This window comes from Amphiura filiformis, chromosome 20, assembly GCF_039555335.1.
Source record: "Amphiura filiformis chromosome 20, Afil_fr2py, whole genome shotgun sequence".
Taxonomy (NCBI): Eukaryota; Metazoa; Echinodermata; class Ophiuroidea; order Amphilepidida; family Amphiuridae; genus Amphiura; species Amphiura filiformis.
Window position 1 is genome coordinate 7,072,161 of NC_092647.1, and position 18,992 is coordinate 7,091,152.

Consider the following 18,992-nt stretch of genomic DNA (forward strand, 5'->3'; position numbering starts at 1 on the left):
TGGAAGCTTCTGTCCAATACGGAGATACAGGGTTCCCCTGAAGTCTTTTTAAAATAAACAGAAATGTCGCAACCCACTAGCTATCTAAGGCAGCCCCTTTCACTGAGTCACTTGGCCTGGTGGAATTATGTCCATGTTATTTCCCTGATTTCGCCTGCTAGATATGCTTGACTGGTTTAAATATAAAATATTTTTAACCCTAAAAATTGACTGACAAATCAGTATTGATTGTTTTACCAAAGAATTATCATTCCAACATGATTTTATTGATTCATAAGTGTGATCTGAATACAGGTTGAATTCAGATTTCAAACTGAACAAAATAGAAAGGCATGGTCACTTTTGTATTGGCGCAACCTCTCCTATTATTGGTTGCATTGATAATTGCTAATACTTAGGAAAAATAATAATAATTGTAAAATTAATGCTCTCAATATGTACACAACCATAATTACAGTTAATATATAGATTCAAATTCCTCAGTGGATGTCTTAATGAAGGCGAAAAGTGGCTTTAAAAATGAGATTCAAAATATCTGTGTATTGATATAGAATGGTGTGCACAAAGTTGGGCGACAAAGTTGGCACTTATGGAGTATGTGGCTGACTGAATTTATGCAAGTGTAAGCTGGGATTTTGTAATAAAAAACGAATATTTTTCACCAATTATAAGCCAAACATACTTAAGAGATCTTGACAACCAGGATGGACCAAATTTACATTATTTTTCCCTTGCAGCATACATGCTGCTATGTAAAATAAAAGGGTAAAATATTATCAATTGAATGGCAACTTCAGTTACAATTCTCTGTCATGCTTCACACAACTATTTGAATACATTGTCACCCCCTTAAATGGGCAGTCACAGAATTTTAGCTTCATGTTTTAAATTCAAAAGGTAGTTCATGACAAAGAACACTGGGTAAAGAATGATATTACCAAACAAGCTAATGTCATATAGATATATATCATCACATGATTCAAATCAGCCAATCATAGATCAGGAGCTCGCCTACCACATTTAGGTATGAGGCCAATTTCAGTCATTTGCGCAGTGCATCCACTCTACCTGTCTCTTAAAGGTCAGAAGTCTGCTATATTTTGTTTCCACATATTTATCTGCATGGAAAGCTTATTTCTTCTTTGGTGTAGGTAATATCCCCAAATATTTGCATATAATTGCTAACATTACTTCATCTGCTCCACCTCCAATAGACAGTAATCTGTGAAGAGAAGAAGAATAACCATGTTGCATTATTATTAGTTTAAAAACATGCATGTACACACAAAATTACACTAAACATGTCACCACAGGATCATGGGTTCGAGGCTCGGCAGGACCAAGTGTATCAAAGATAGCGCAGGATACTTCGATCAATTTACACCTCATCATCCTCATGGCTAGGCAATTTGTAACAATATAATCTTGGGACTTTCAAACCATTTTGTGTTATCAGAATCTTTCATTTGACCTCATTATTTTTGTCTAAGATGGTCAGAAAACCTCCATGACAGTCATTACTAATATTACTATGGCATGTAACAAAAGCTCTCATGTATGTATGTATTACTTTATTATTTGTGATGCGATCAAGCAAAATCAGTTGGAACTGGGAAATATTAAATGTTCAGTTTCGTATAGGATAGTAAAAAATCCTTACAAATCTGGATTTTGCAGAAAACCCCATTGAAATTGAACAACCAGTTCCAAAGATATGAGCAATTCAAGAGTTTCCAAAACAACAGGAAACAAAAGGAAAAATTTCCTCTGTAAGGCTATATCTCAAAATCAATATTTCCAAGTTCCGACTGATTTTGCTTGATTTTGTAACAGCAATAACAAAACAAACATTTGACAGAATTTGTATATCATAGCTTTACAAACTCACCTGCCATCTCTGAAGAATCTGCTAACAAGAACTTCTTTTGTGAATCCCATACCACCCCAGTATTGTAGACAAGAGTCGGTCACTTCTCTAGTGAGTCTACCAGCCTTCAGTTTGGCCATGGAAGCTAGTTTTGTCACATCTTTCCCTTGCATATGTAAACCTGAAAATAAGTGTACATAACAAGATTTAGTAACTTAAGTTTGATACAAATATTTAAGCTGTTCTCCTCATCTTATGGAAAATACAATGAAATATCTGAGTTTAAAAGCTGCTGCACAGGTTTAACTGCTACATGGGCACTACCGGCTGAATTATTGGCTTCTAAGAACTATTTTGATTGGTTACAAAGAGGGGTATATCATGTAATAAGCCAATCAGAGATATGGTAAGAAAGGTGAGTAAAGGTTGAAGGGGAGTAAAATTGCTATGAGATCTAAAAGCTGTATTTTGATTGGTTACTCAGATGATTACATCATGTAATTATCCAATCAGGGTCACTGTAAAGGCAGCAGTGGTTAAGATGTGTCAGCTTGAACAGATGCCAATCATCGCAACAGCTAACTAGTGCAAAGCTGCATTTAAAATTATAGGCAGCCATTTTCAGCCCTTTGATAAATTTTAAAGTTGCTTTATAAATGTCTATATGTATGTAACTAGGCCACACCCACTGATTAGTATAATCTACAAAACTGCCCCGACAGCCAGAGCGAGATCATAATCGGTGAGACTTATCACAGCACGCATTAATATCAATATATTTTATTTCGAGAATTGTCTTGTGACATCTTACCAGAAGCATCACAAATTATCAGTTCAAGTCCTAAACTTTGTCTTCTTTCTTTTACAAGCACAATAAATACCAAACAGTTCAACTATATTACTCTTAACATCGGTCTAATTTTCGGCAGAGTGGTAAAAGCCTAACTATTTCCGCCGATTACGAGCTGATCAAGGTGTAAACATGTATCAACTGAAAAATCAATGTGCAACTCTAAGTGAAAGCCAGTTGTCATAAATATCCCATTTTTCTTACCTACAGCTCTGTATACAAGAGACCTGAGTAGTTCCAGTTCTGTTTCAAGCTCTGCTAATCTATAGTGTACTACCTGGTTGTCCAGTATCACACCACCAAATGCCCTCCTTTGGCCTGTGTACTCTGCCGTTTGCCTCAAAATTTTCTTCAATGACTCCAAGACTGTGGGAAGTAATGAATACAATAAGATGAAGGAAAACTGGATAATGAAGGGTTATTCAAAAAGATCTACCTCCACCCTCATATCTCAGCTTCTGAGATCTTTTTCTGTGTGTTGAAGGTGCAGTAAAGATTAAATCAGGATTTGGTGTCATGGAAACGGAGGAAAAACCTCTACATGTACATATCTACAAAGAAGACTTCAGTAGACATGACCATAAAATACAATTTGGTCACTTGACCATTTGGTCAATTTGTTGGGAATACATTTTTTTGCAATGAGTTCAGATTTACTGAATTAAAGTTCCATGGATTAATCACATTTCAAGCAGCTTACACTGAAAATAAAACACTATCGTTTTGTTTTCAGCCACTTAATTAGCCACTTAAAAGTGGCTAATTTATTGACTCCCAATTAACGTTTCTGTGAAAAGTGATCACATCAGTGATTCTCAAAGACGGTTCCTTCAAAACCAAGTTGTTTAACAGTGATATTTTGTACACTCATTTCATCCCGCCAGCCAGACTTACTTGATACTCCAGCAAACAACCTCTCCTGTTGAAACTGTAGCATCTGATATGTAAATCCCATGCCTTCCTCACCAATCAGATACTTCTGAGGGACTCTTACATCCTCAAAGAACAACTGAGCAGTGTCTGAACTCCACATACCAATCTTCTGAATCTTCTTTGCACGTATCACACCTGTAAATTCAAAGATGAGAGTCACTGGAGGCACTTTCATTAGATCCATCGATCCTATACTATAGTTCATTTGGCTTATAATTGGCAAAAAAGAGACTCATAACAATGTGTATTGATATAAAATAGTGTGCATGCTAGTTGCGTGTTGCATAATGCGTGACTGGCGAACATTTGCGTGAATTCATGCGAGTGTAAGTTGGTACTTTAATGACAAGGGAAGTAACAAAAACCAAATAATTCATGCCAATTTGGTTGATTCACAATACGATGCGCCTCCAGCGGTAGCTGGGGAAAGGCCAAAATACGCAGTGCATCATGGGAAAATGTCGACATCCAGGGCCCGTGTAATATGAATACAACACAAGAACATGTCATTGTTTGTTTACATGTCAATATAATTATGTTACACGCAAATGTACAATAAACAGCAGTATTCAATTGAATACCTGAGTGGAAGAAGGGCCCAACTCCATCAAAACTGTTTTTGAGATATTAAAGGTGAACCTCATTGAAAATAAAGTTATATATCAATGGAAAGCTTATGATGCCAGGAAGCAGAAAAGAATATTTTTTATTTGCCTAACGCACCAGGATAGACATAATCTTCATGAAAAGATTGGATATTGGCACCCCCTAAATTACAAAAACGAAATCGTTCAAATTGGGCGCTTTCGATGATGATGTCATCACGGCGACACACAGTTACTTCCGGGTTTGATTGTAAACACAATGTCCATGCATTACGGTACTGTGGCATGCATCGGGCCAATGCACGAACTCGAGTCAGTCATTGTCAACTTACTTTACATGAAAAATATCTTCAATAAAATAAGAATAACATGAAGGAAACATCATGATCAAATCAAGAATGAAGTTCCTGAATAAAGTGTGGATTAAAAAATGGGAAAAGTGCTGGCGGGGTGATTTGGGATAGGCCAAGCCATCCACGATATGCAGGGAATATTACAGTAAAGCACGGAGGGCGAAGATTCGGCGAAGAACCGGAATGAAAACAGATTGCAAAAAATAACTGCTAGTGCTACCAGTTCAGATCGTCACACCAAGTTGAGATGAACTTATCACAATGAGAAAATGAAGGAATAGAATAAGGTACATGTACGGGATTTCTTAATTATTTCTTATCTTTACAACCGGTCATGTATGATAGGCGAACTCGTAGATACATACGGGGTGAACTCAGTCGCCGAGTGTTCCGTATCCGCGACTGTATACGTACTGTACTTGCAGACAAAATGACCGATTTGATATTCACATTCTGATATTTCCAACTTATTGCTACTTCATCAGCAAAATTTATTCCTGTAAATGTTCCAAATATAAGGGATGTTCCAAATATAAGGGAACGATTGATCAAATCTGCTGAAACACGGTGCTAGTGCTACCGGAGTGACGAAGCGAGTCGCTGTGTTTGCCCACCTTGATCGGCGCGGCTCCTGTAATTTCTTCAGCATCAATTTACGCAATTTACGCATCGTGTTCGGTAATCCATAAAACATGAATGTTTCACTTTTTCAGTACACTGATTGTAGTATCATTAAAAGAATCGTGACACAAGTGACAATGTTTTAATTTTATTCAGATTTCAGAATTCCATCAAATAACGGTCTACTATACCGTACCTAAATTGTATTTATTTTATAATAAAGTATTGTGATTGTGTGGAAAGAATGTACCGGGAGAATGTATGACCGCAATGCGCTAAATATGAAAACCTTTATGGGCTGGATTTGATGAAATCAGCGGGTTTTTTTATTAATTTTTTGATTACTACAAGACGATATTTTTAAAAATCAGATATTTTAAAATGAATCAAGAATAGGGAATGTCACAAACAAGTTATTTAATTTGTTATTCGATCATGTTTATTCAGTCCATGACATGAACGGTATACGGTAGCAGCAAGCATTTGCGCATGGAATTGATCCCAGCGCTTGAAATTCAAACTCAATTACCCAGTTATACCCAGCCAGTTATGACTGATTTTGTCAAAAATTTACGGAACATTTTCGTGTTGACAATAATTCTATTATTTCTAATATATAAGAAGGAATCAGCAGCTTGAAGATTCTTCTCATTTCAAGCTTTATTGTGAAAATCAGACTTGCCAGGCAGCTTGCAAAGTACAGGAAGCAAGTCTTGTTTACGTGTTTCCTAGTAGGATCACATGACTCACGAACCCTGAGCTTACGTCACGAGCATTCCCAAGGTAAAGACGATTGATTTGGGTGCTTTTTGGGCGCCTTAAAAAAGACCAAAAAATTCATTCATTTTTTTAATTTTTCAGCTTTATTGGCCATGAAAAAAATCGGAAAAAATTATTTTTAATATCCTGATATCATAAGCTTTCCATTGATATATAACTTTATTTTCAATGAGGTTCACCTTTAAGAAAAAACTTAATATTTGGAAAAGTTTTATAGGCAGAATGTTTTCATCTTCAGGGGACCTTTAGTACATGAACATACAATATTACATACACACGAAATTATATATGATGTTTCCATGGCAACGGTACAGGTCTTAATACGAGCTGGAGTTGGGCCCTTCTTCCACTAATATACTGAAAGTGTCAGTTCTGTGTTATAAATAGCTACAGAAATTAGGTAATCACCATTAATTGCACAAGTAGCACTCATGTAATATGTTAGCAAGAAGGTTTATAGTAGTGAAAAGCAGATTTCATGGATGAACAAAATTCCTCTTTAACCCTATATTTGTGGAAGAAGGGCCCAACTCCACGTAGTTGGGCCTTTCTTCCATGAAAACCATGATTAAGTGTACATGGAGACTATTTAGAGAGTGGATTTTGGCTCATCTTTCACACATAAGGAAGAACAGTCTGCTGGCAATAAAATGCTGGGTCTAACTCATTTTTATAAAAAATTGGAGTTGGGCCTTTCTTCCACTCAGGTATTCAATTGTAGTAGAGCCATTTTTGATCTATTGATCACGGGGATGATGCGGAATCCTTTGTGGAGCTGTTTTCAGCATTATTATCACACACGCTTAAAAATCCAACAGTGGCTAGGAAGGCGATGTCGACCCTGGAGGTCAAAAATTGGACTAGCAAGAGCAACCGTTGACGGCGCATTGTATTATGAATCGCGAGAATTAGAAACTGAACTATACACACTTTCCCCCAAACATGTAATTTTTGCATACATGTTTAGAATATTGTCTAATGTAGTAACCATAGATGAATAAATAAACTGATTGGAATTTTCCATGCCTGTGCCCCCTAGGCGTATTAGAATTCAGCTGACGCCGGTACAGCATTCAGACCTGGCGACATCGCTTATCTTATGCGTGAATTTTTTTTTGTGTACACTCGCGTTATTGCGCTATTTTTGAGTTTGCTCACGTGGTTCCTGACTTAGTGTCGATCTCCACTGGCAACATGTCATGTTTCCGCGGTATGGTAGTAACCATGTAACTCATTTCAAGTTGAGAGTAACGCCATGTTGGATTTCACTGTGCCAGATTAGATTAGTGCACACGATTCAAATCTGCCACTGTGAAATCCAACATGGCGTTACTCTCAACTAGTCTGTCTCAAACGAGACAGACTCTAACCGCTACAAAGAATAAGCTGGATACTGTGTCTTCATGTCAAGAGAGATAAAAATCTTTGAAATTCTTTATGCAGGAATTCCATGCAAATCTAATAGAGTACGTGATCTCAAAGATGGACGTAACCATTCAGTGTGCTTATATTTTGATATTTCTGATTTTTTTTCTGATTTATTAACTGTTCCTGGATCATGGGATTTACTGCTAAATTGCTATAAAACATTTTCACAACCTTATACATGTAATTAATATTTAAATGTTCTTGAACAAAACCCAAAACCGTTTAGATTGCAAACCATGGCCAGGTGTGGCCGCTACCTGGCTTGATCTGCAACAACGTTTGTTTTAAGGACATGCACAGTCCTGAAGATGTTAGTATCAAGCCCAGGTTATACTTCATCCTGTTGTCAATTCACTCAGTAGACTGCAGCTGCCCCTGACTTAGGATGGGCGGCGGTGGGTTGAGCGCTAGCACCGGAATCCTCTCTCTCAAGCTGCAGATACTGTCATGACATCAAATGGATTTTATGCTTCTCCATCTAAAAAAGATTTCTTCAAATATGTAGCCTGTTGAATGTCTCAAAAAATGCACCAGGCACAGACCAGCCAACCAAAGAATAGATCAAGCACCAGTTAGCAGCTATAGATGAGTTGACTTCTGATGTCAATGCCTGGCAGTATGCGCACGCATCATGACAATTTCCATTGTGTTTTGCCTGGCAGTATGCGCGCGCATCATATTTTGCTAAGGGCTAGTGGTTTTAAAACTCCTGCCACATCACAATAAGGTTATTGAACAGTGTGGTGGTTACATGGGGTTCACTCAAGCATATCGATATTACCAGTCCCTCTGCCTTTGTTGATAAATATTGAGGTCAACTCATCTATACTAGTACCATGGCAACATTTACAACATTTTAAAAACATATAAATTTGTGTACATCTCACAATCTCAAACAATACACACAATTCTCACCTTTACTATCCAGAGGCACACATATAAGTGACTTATTCCTGTGAGCTGGGCCATCACCTGTGTTAGCTAGTAAACAGATCCAGTCCCCTTGTAGGCCATTGGTTATCCACAGCTTGCCTCCGTTGATTACATAATCATCACCTTGCTTTACAGCTGTTGTTTTGATATCTGTCAAAGAAGATATCGAAAAAATAGTGAGATAGTGAGCAAGAAGAGAGAGGAGTGATAGGGGTGAGAGAGAGAGAGAAGGATGAGAGAGTGGGTGGGACCATTTTGTCAAATCCCCCCCCCCTTTGCCCACCCTCTGAAAAAGTGCTGGCTTTGCCACTGCGCCAGACTCAGACATAACATTCTCTCTGCTGGTGACTTATAACCAAATGGGAGTCAAATTTGTCCAGTTTTAGCCATATAACTAAAAACTAAAAAAAACCTGCAGTGTACTTCTTAATATCATTATCAATTCATTGATCTTACAGGAAATGAACCAAGGAAGCATTTATATTTCTAAAGGTTTTGCGGTTCTTGAGTCAAGGCCAATAATTTATCAAAACAAGTTTTGGACATTTTCCCCCTCCTGAAGAAAAATCATACACATGTGGCGGAAATGACACCCATTATATCAAATCAAGCCTTGGGATCTCTTTTATAGAACCCATACCATTCTTCTTGTGTGTCAGCTTTATTTGTCTAATATTTGAGTGAAAACACCATGGAGTAACCATCTGAAAATTGAGAGGTAGGAATAATTTTTCTTGTGTTTGGATCAAAAGTTTAATCAATCACTATCTATCAAGCTGTACTCTACACAATGAATATGATACCCACAATAATGGAGGCATCTCTTCCACCCTTCTATCAGGAGATAGGGTTTGTAGGTAATCCCACAGATGGAATAATGGAGGCATCTCTTCCACCCTTCTATCAGGAGATAGGGTTAGTAGGTAATCCCACAGATGGAATAATGGAGGCATCTCTTCCACCCTTCTATCAGGAGATAGGGTTTGTAGGTAATCCCACAGATGGAATAATGGAGGCATCTCTTCCACCCTTCTATCAGGAGATAGGGTTTGTAGGTAATCCCACAGATGGAATAATGGAGGCATCTCTTCCACCCTTCTATCAGGAGATAGGGTTTGTAGGTAATCCCACAGATGGAATAATGGAGGCATCTCTTCCACCCTTCTATCAGGAGATAGGGTTTGTAGGTAATCCCACAGATGGAATAATGGAGGCATCTCTTCCACCCTTCTATCAGGAGATAGGGTTTGTAGGTAATCCCACAGATGGAATAATGGAGGCATCTCTTCCACCCTTCTATCAGGAGATAGGGTTTGTAGGTAATCCCACAGATGGAATAATGGAGGCATCTCTTCCACCCTTCTATCAGGAGATAGGGTTTGTAGGTAATCCCATAGATGGAATAATGGAGGCATCTCTTCCACCCTTCTATCAGGAGATAGGGTTTGTAGGTAATCCCACAGATGGAATAATGAAGGCATCTCTTCCACCCTTCTATCAGGAGATAGGGTTTGTAGGTAATCCCACAGATGGAATAATGGAGGCATCTCTTCCACCCTTCTATCAGGAGATAGATATGTGGCCATGTGTCTTGAACTCGCCCCATTTTGCGTTGCGCAGCCTTTTTGAGCTTATTTACATCTTCCGAGGTTTAAATTGACATAAAATTTTAAATATGCACTCCACCCTATACAAACTATACATTTCCTGAAAGGAAATTGCATGGGCAATCCAAATATGCCATTAAAAAAAATGTAGGGGGTATTGTTAAGTTGTCCAGACTGAAATTGTCAGCTAAAATTTAACTTTTTCATTTTTTATATTTCAAGACATATCTTTTTAACCTCTGCCCCTATCTTTAATTGCTCATCATATTTGAACTCCCCATGAAATTTCCCTTCAGAAAATGTATACTTGTATAGGGGTTGGGCATATATACCTATTTTCTTACTCTTTCGGAAAATGACCTTAAATGACCTTTGACCTTTGACCCCGCCTTTGACCTAAAACATAGTTTATCTAGTACCTCTTTACTTAATATGGACACTTGGGTCCAAGTTACATGGAGAGGGGCCTAATAATTTGCAAATGGGAGCAATTTAAAAATATAACTGACAATGCTCATGATGCTGTGACTTCCATAGGGATTGTACAGCCCGCTTCCTCAGCCACCGCTTCCTCAGCCACCGCCACCCTAAATAGTCCAAAAACTTATGGACATATCTCCAACACCCTAAAACACACATTAATGAATTTCGCACAGTATGTAGTATGGAGTTTCAGCTTTAAATTGACACCAAACTTATGTCTATAACTCATGTGGTTGTCAAGATATAAACATTTTTGGCGAAAGGATCTGGAAAAAATGCAACGTCGCCACCTTTTTTGCGTGGCGAGTTCAAAACACATGGCCATGTAGGTAATCCCACAGATGGAATAATGGAGGCATCTCTTTCACATTTCTATCAGGAGATAGGGTTTGTAGGTAATCCCACAGATGGAATAATGGAGGCATCTCTTTCACATTTCTATCAGGAGATAGATATGTAGGTAATCCCACAGATGGAATAATGGAGGCATCTCTTCCACACTTGTATTAGGTGATCAATGTGTAGGTAATCCCACAGGCACATACTTACTTGCTACGTCTGAGCCAGCTCCGGGCTCACTAACTCCAAGACAAGCTACCATATCACCTGCTATGGATGGAGCTAAAAATGTCTTCCGCAATTCATCCGATCCAAAGCTGTGATAGAAAATAAGGAGACAAGTTATTTTACCGCTACATGAGGGGCAATTTTCAAACCAAGGGGTGGATCCATTACGGCTACATATCCATGGTATCTCTCTATTCTCCTTAATGAATAAGCCACATTTATTCAGGTCATCATGTCTTTCCTATGAAGTTGATAGGCATGTTGTGTGTGTAAAAAATATTGAGGGTCCTCCCAAGAAATCCTGGAGCTCTCACTTATTTTTACGGGCATTTGGCCTAAGGCCTAAAAAGTCCTGTTTGATTAGCGTTATAAAAATATTAGGGTAATTTATTTTATTTAATTATTTTTTGGTAAAAGACTACCAAATCTGACCTGTCTCTGAATACTAAACAAAATATGCATTATTATACTTTTAACTTCAAACAAGGACCCCTCGCATCCCACGCACATGATCACTGATCTGTAGCTACTGATGAGGTTAGGCTGCCCTGGGCAGTAATTCCCTGGGTATATATGACTTAGGCTGGTTGCGCCATCAAGTCACGTGGAATGCATGCACGTAAAGTGATTTTAATAGTGAGCTTTAGCGAGACTTGGTTGGGTTAGGGTTACGGAGGTCTAAATCTGGGAAACATGTGTTAATTAACCCCAACCCTACCAGTGGATTTTTTGCTATCAGAAGGGAAAGAAGAAACGAAAAAGGAGAGAAGGTGAAGAAAGAAGTCACTTGGTACCCCGGGATTCGAACCTGGGACCCCTCGCATGCCACGCACACGATCACCGACCTGTAGCTACCGAGGTTAGGCTGCCCCGGGCAGCAATTCCCTGGGTATATATGACTTAGGCTGATTGCATCATCACGTCACATGGAATGCATGCACGCAGAGTGGTTTTAATAGTGAGCTTTAGTGAGACTTGGTTGGGTTAGGGTTAATTGATAATATTTGCATACATACTTTGCTAATGCTGGGGTGGCCATGTCTGTTTGCACACCAATTGCCATAGCGATAGATCCACAGTTGATGTTTCCCAGTTCCTCTGCCACTGCCATACTGTAGGAAAAGTCTAACCCAAGTCCTCCATATTCTGTTTTAAAAAGAAAGTTAATCATTATACAAAGATTGCAATTGTCTCAATATTTGAGCGAAAACACCACTAGGTCATGCTCTCTTCCGACCTGCCTTAAGCAAAAAAATTACGACTTGGGCAACAGGCCAGACTTGGTACGAAGTCTAATGAGGAACAGCAAGGTCTACAAGACTTGGACTACTTTTAGTTAAAGTTCATACAACTTGTTATACCTTGTTATACTTAAAATATCATGGATTGATATAGAATGGCACACACAGTTGGGCGCAGACGTTTGAAAGAATCAGAAAACTAAATATTGGTAATTTTTGTTGGATCAATTCTTATCTGGGTGAATTTCACTAACTGTACAACTATAGTCCTAAACCCATTATAACTAGTCCCAAAACCTATCGTTACAAACTTCTGACGGGTTTAAAAGGACTTAATACATCATAATATGTTGTTAAAACAAATTATATTTTAGTAAAGACTTTTGCTCACTCTCATAACATTTGAAAGCATTTATTTCCATAATATGAGTACATGTATTGATGAATTGCAAAATATATACAATATTCACCTGTAGGTTTATTGACTCCAAGGAACCCTGCATCACCAAGCTTCTTGAACACCTGATGAGCTGGGAATGCTTCTGCTTCTTCCCATGCATCAACATACGGGTTGATTTCTTTCTCTATTAGCTGTAAAGAGTAATAAAAACAATTTAATTATATAATACTGGACACTTTAACATCCGTATCTGCCTTTATACTCACAGCACTTTGTCAAACAACATATAATTATAAATATACATTAATAAATGCGTACATGTATCACTTGTTGGGAGTGAAATTATACAAAATAATGCATGCGTATTGAGATTTTTTAATGCACAAGCCCAAAGTTGAGAGTGCATTATACCTCAACATCTCAGTACAAGTGCATTATTTTTTCAATTTCTCTAGCAACCGGTAATACACATTTATTTTACCTATTTCATACACGAGAAAAAAAAACCATGTGATTTTTGCTATTTTTATACAAAAATTATCACTAAAAGTATTTGAAAATAGAACCAAATATAAATGCATCAACCGCCTGAAAAATGAATCGATCCTACCCGATGCGAACACATGCAAAATCACTGCTGCACGTAGTACACAGAGTGCACATTTATACATAATCAATGCACTGCGTATACTTTTCTAACCACTTTTCTGATTGGCTGCTTTAATATACATGTAGGAGTGTATGAATGATATATGAATTATAATTAGAGAGGGCGGTCCACCTGCTGTGTTCTAGCAGGATATCAAATATATAAATTCTCAGTTTGATCCGGGGGGCACTCACATAAATGGTCTGTATCGCATGACCAAAAAAAACAGTAAACAGGTGGTTTTTTTAAGGCAAGGCAAGTTACGTGTGTGACACATTTAGGGTCTAACAAACACTGATTTTCAAGTGTAAAGGTAATTTTCTGAAACTGAACAACTGGTATACTATAGGGTACCTTTTCAACTTCAAGTTTTCAAATTTTTGGTAATTACAAGTCCAAAAAGGATACATTTTTTCAATTTTTACTTGCCAAAAACTCATTAGACAAGCGGCTAGGGGACGCAGGAGTAACCTTGTCAATCAAATACTTCATCTATTGTGTCCAATACTTAATCCGATAAGTGATCGATGTATATCGATAATTTAGATCAAGATCACGATTTTAAGCTACGGCGGCGCGCTTTCATACTTTACCATGTTTACGAGGAGATTCAGCCAGGTACCTGGATTCAGCACTCAACAACAAGTTGTCATGACTTAATTTATTCTTCATGATTACGATTTAAAAAAACAATAATAAAAATATAAACAAAAAAATGATAATATTATAAGAATATAAGGTATATATGATTTTTTTTTATTAAAGAAATTAAACATTTTTTTATCATTATCATAGGCCTAAATATGAATTCGTAACGTTATACATTATAAATATCCGCACGAACAGCATGACTATATATAGCTTGTCATAAAATGTAGGCCTAACTTGAATACAAATACCAATTCAATTTAGCAGAAAAATGTCATATTAAAATGCGCTTTGTGATTTTTTATTTGGTTAAAACTAAGCACTTTACTTACTTACTCTTACTCCGTCGACTCTTGCTGTCGGGCATCAATGATGGCTCGCCATAACCGCCTGTCCTGCATGCTGGTCTCAATTTCTGCAACTGTGTATCCTGTGTCTTGTTGAAGCAGGTCCACATAGGTCTTCTTGGGACGTCCTTTGGCTCGTCTTCCTTGGGTGGGCTTCCATGTAACCAGATCAGATGTAATCCTCCCTTTGGCTCTCTTACAGTGTCCCGCAAACCGTAGCCGTCTTGTGCTGATTTTTGAGGTCACAGGTGGAATGTCCCCATACAATTCCTTATTGGTCATATGCATTTTCCAGCTCACATTTAGTGCTGATCTTAACATTCTTGTATAGCAGCCATCCATTGCTTTGCCAATTTTCTTGGTAATGGTCCAGGTTTCACAACCATACAGCAGGACGCTTTCTACAGTAGCTTGGAATAGGTGTGTTTTGAGGTGTCTGGGTAGAGACGATTTCCAAATATTATTGAGCTTGTTACAAGCTTTCCATGCCATTGCCTTTCTTACTCTGATGTCTTGCTCAGTACTTCTGACCCATGACCCCAAGTACTTGAAGTCTTTTACTTCTTCCAGGAAGCTGCCATCCTCGGTTTGGATTTCAACATCTGTTGAATGGTTGTACACCATGAATTGTGTTTTCTTTGCATTCATGTGTAATCCTACACGGTGCAGCGCTTTTCTACGCTTATGAGCAGTTCCTGTGCTTGGTTGGCAGTATCAGATAGTAGCGCAATGTCGCTCTGCTAAGTCAAGATCAGTTATGTTCAGTGGACCAACTCGTCGGCTTCTTCTAGGTTTTATTGTGAAGCCTAATCTCTCCTCCCTGCCGTCTATTGGAGATCTGAGGCAATAGTCTAGGACGATGATGAACAGATATGGTGCCAGCGTATCACCTTGTAACACACCTGCTAAAATTTCAAATTCATCTGTGTCACCATCTGGGGTCGCCACTTTAGCCTCTGTACCTTGGTAGGTGTCTTCAATTGCATTCACAATGATATCTGGGATGCCATAAGCTTTCAAGATCTTGATCATTTTCCTCTGTGGACGGTATCGAAAGCTTTTTGAAATCAATAAATGTTACCACTGCAGAGAGGTTCTTTTCTTCAATGCCCTCAATAATCCTTCTCAAGGCAAGAATCTGCTCAGTGGTCGATCTCTTTTCTCTAAAGCCACATTGATTCTGTCTGCCGAGTGGATTCAGGGCACAACTGGATTATGTTTTAATCAGGAAGAAGTGGAAAAATTGTGTAATTAATACACAAGCTTACAACTCTTTCGCAAGCACAGGTTCAGATCATAGGATAGTGACTGCAAACATCCGACTCAGTCTAAGAGCCAACAACAAATCACCTTCAAAGAGAGTGAAATATGATTGGGCTAAACTAGCAACAGACCCTGAACTTCAGGACAGGTATACTCTGGAGATTAAAACAGATATTCTGTTTTATCTGATGATAATTGTGCAGACCAAACACAAAAATATAATAACCTGATTCAGGCCAACAAGGAGGCTGCTGAAAAGTAATGCCTAAACTGCCAAAGAAGCAAAGAAAAGCACTTTGCTTTGACTCAAGAGTTGAACAAGCTAGACAACACCTAACAGAAGTCAACAAGAGACACGCCAAAGAGAATACCAAAGATACTCATTTAGAATTTGAGCAGAGCAAGGATGAACTTGACCAGGCATATGAAAGAGCAAATAGGGAGTTCATAGAGAACAAGTTGAAGGAATATGAAGAGGCCAATCTGAACCACAGACATAAACTAGCATGGGGTATCATCAATTGTGTTAGTGGTACATGTAGGAAAAAGGCAAGGAGTGGAAGACTAAAGGATGACAACAAAGAAGAAAGACTGAAGAAATGGCATGACCATTTCAAGAACCTACTAGGGAATCCACCACAAGTGACAATGGAAAATGAGGATATACCAACTATATTTCATGAACTACCCATCAGAACAGATGCTTTTGATATGGAGGAATACCAGAAAGCAAAGATGGCTATTAAGGAAGGCAAGAGTTATGGAGAAGATGGTATTCCACCAGAGGTGATCAAGAGATGCAATATTGACATAATCATACTTGATTTTTGCAATCAAGTACTACTAAACCGACAAAAACCTAACCAGTGGTCCATCTTGAATCTCATCCCAGTACCTAAGAGCGGCGATCTCAGCCTAACAGCCAACTACAGGGGAATCAGCCTAAGCTCAATAGTTGCTAAAACATTCAACAGGATGCTCTTGAACAGGATCAGACCACACCTTGATGATAATAATAAGTCTCAAATTGTTAATACAAATAGGAAGGCGTCTTTTGAGTATAGGCCTAATACATATTTAGGCCTATTAGTATTATAGTTTTGCAATATTATTTTTGTTATTATTTATATATTGTGTTATTTAATTTTGATTTATGTTCAATTATCCCAGCAAACACAAAACGTTTTCGAAGTTTTCGACATCATTCGCAAAAGGTTAGAAAAGGTTGCCAGAAAATGTTTAAATGTCGGGCTATATAAAGGGTATGTATATAAAGGGAATAAAACTTTTTCATAACATTCAAAAACATTTTTTGATAACTTACTGCAAATATTCTCAAACATATCATTATTTAAGTGGTGACAAAATATTTGGCAAAAAATGTTTGCAGAAAATATTTTTCAATAACATTTTGAAAACATTTAAAAAATATTTTTGTAGTGTGTTTCCATACAAAACGTTTTAAAATGTTTTTATGACCTTTATTTAACTCGACATTTATTGTTATTAAAACGTTTTTACCAAAACCGAAACCCAAAAATATAGGCCTAACCTGTTTGAAACGTTTTAAAAACGTTTTGTGTTTGCCGGGATGGCCTTTCAGACCTTCACATTAAAATGTAGATTACTTGCTAGCTTTATATTATAAATGGTCAATGATTTAATATAAAAGTTATTAAAAAATATTATCATTATTTATAACATTGTGATGATTTTTCATTATTATTATAAATTTTTATTTCATCATTTCAAATTGTAATATTTTATAATTATTTAACTTTTATTCCATGCAGATTTATGCGCCCACGTTAAGGGCTGGGGTATGAACGTTTGGACAGTATTTATTGTGGGACATTAGAGTCATTAGAGCACATCAGACATATCGAATTGCATTCTGAATACGAAGAATGCCATTCTGATATCAAATAATTTTGATTTTTTGAAATTCGCAATTTAATACACATTTTATGGCAAATCATTAAAAATTGATATTTTTGATATTTAACAGTAGTTACAGTACTTGAAGTAAACTTTATAAATCTGATGATTTATACTTAAAGTGTATGTAGGTGGGATGAAAAGCCGACGATCAATTGAAAATTTTGACCTTTCGTATTGAAGATATGGATTTTTTTTCCCAAAACACCAAAAAAATTAGGTCTTTTTGGGAAAAAATCCATATCTTCAATATGAAAGGTCAAAATTTTCGATTGACCGTCGGCTTTTCCTCCCTGCTACATACACTTTAAGAATATATCATTAGATTTATATAATTTACTTCGAGGACTGTTATATATCAAAATTTGAAAAATATCAAATTTTTATAATTTGTCATAAAATTTGTATTATATTGTGATTGTCAAAAATGAAAATTATTTGATATCAGAAAGACATGCTTCAGATTCAGAATGCAATTCGATAGGTCTGAGGTGCTCTCATGTCCCACAAAAATACTGTCGAAACCCAATAAACGCTCATTTTAGATCCCTTAAACTTGGTCAATTTCGCACAGTGGTCCTCTGGGGATAATTGCCTATCGATTGGATTGACCATGGATATAAACGTATTGGTGATGTCATAAGCTTAACTTTGGTGGACAATAGAATAACCATTGATTGACAAGGTTACCCCTGCGTCCCCTAGCCGCTTGTCTCATTAGGGGTAAATTCTATATTTTAAAAGGGGCTAAATTTGCTGGTAGGGTAAAACTCGTTTAGGGGGTGTTACAAGAAAATTTGGTTAGGCATGCGTACACTAATGCTGGTTTCATACTACCCTGCCGCTTGCAGCTGAGCGGCGTGGCGCTACGGATTGCAAACAAACGGACACAATAAAGGCTTGTCATTGGTTGAAACGCCCTGCCACTTGCCGCAGCGGCAAGCGGCAGGAAAGTATGCTGGACTGGATCTGGAGGCTTTATATTAAAGTCTTATTCAGATTTCATTTGACAGCTTAACCATCGCAGATACGCACGCGACGTCAAGCGTGTGCATTGGACCTTGTGCAAATAATACGCGCTGGACGGCTAGCAGTACGCTTAATTTGTAAAAGGAAATCTGAATAAAACTTAATCATACTTTTTAGAAGTGGCCCCCTGTTAACTTTTTAAGCTTACCTTGTTCAAGGCCTGTCTAATTTCTGCGTGTTGTGCAGTAAAAATAGGCTCATCGCACAAGTCATCATAGTTGGTGTATGAAGTACTAGCACTAGTGGCAGATGCAGAGGATTTCAGCCGCACTATTTGCGAAAATCTGCTTGAAATCCGAGGAACAAATTGACGTGAAATGTTTATCAAGTGAGCTGCCATCTTCAATAAAGGTCATGAAAGTGCATTGTGGGTCAGATTTCATAACGTTAGACTTGGTTGCAGTCTCAATAGTATTTTATAATAATTTTAAATATTCAAACAAACAAAAA

General features: G+C 37.6%; 1 protein-coding gene across 1 annotated transcript; it reads right to left on the minus strand.

The window, feature by feature from the left end:
- Positions 1-587: 587 nt before the first annotated feature.
- On the minus strand, positions 588-18,907 carry LOC140142689 (probable acyl-CoA dehydrogenase 6). The gene is made up of 9 exons (XM_072164690.1): positions 18,691-18,907; positions 12,739-12,859; positions 12,044-12,173; positions 11,010-11,116; positions 8,353-8,520; positions 3,612-3,785; positions 2,922-3,083; positions 1,889-2,048; positions 588-1,222 (listed from the first exon to the last, which is right to left on the minus strand). The coding sequence occupies exons 1-9, from the start codon at positions 18,880-18,882 to the stop codon at positions 1,132-1,134; spliced, it is 1,305 nt and encodes a 434-aa protein (XP_072020791.1). The 5' UTR covers positions 18,883-18,907; the 3' UTR covers positions 588-1,131.
- Between the last annotated feature and the right edge of the window lie 85 nt (positions 18,908-18,992).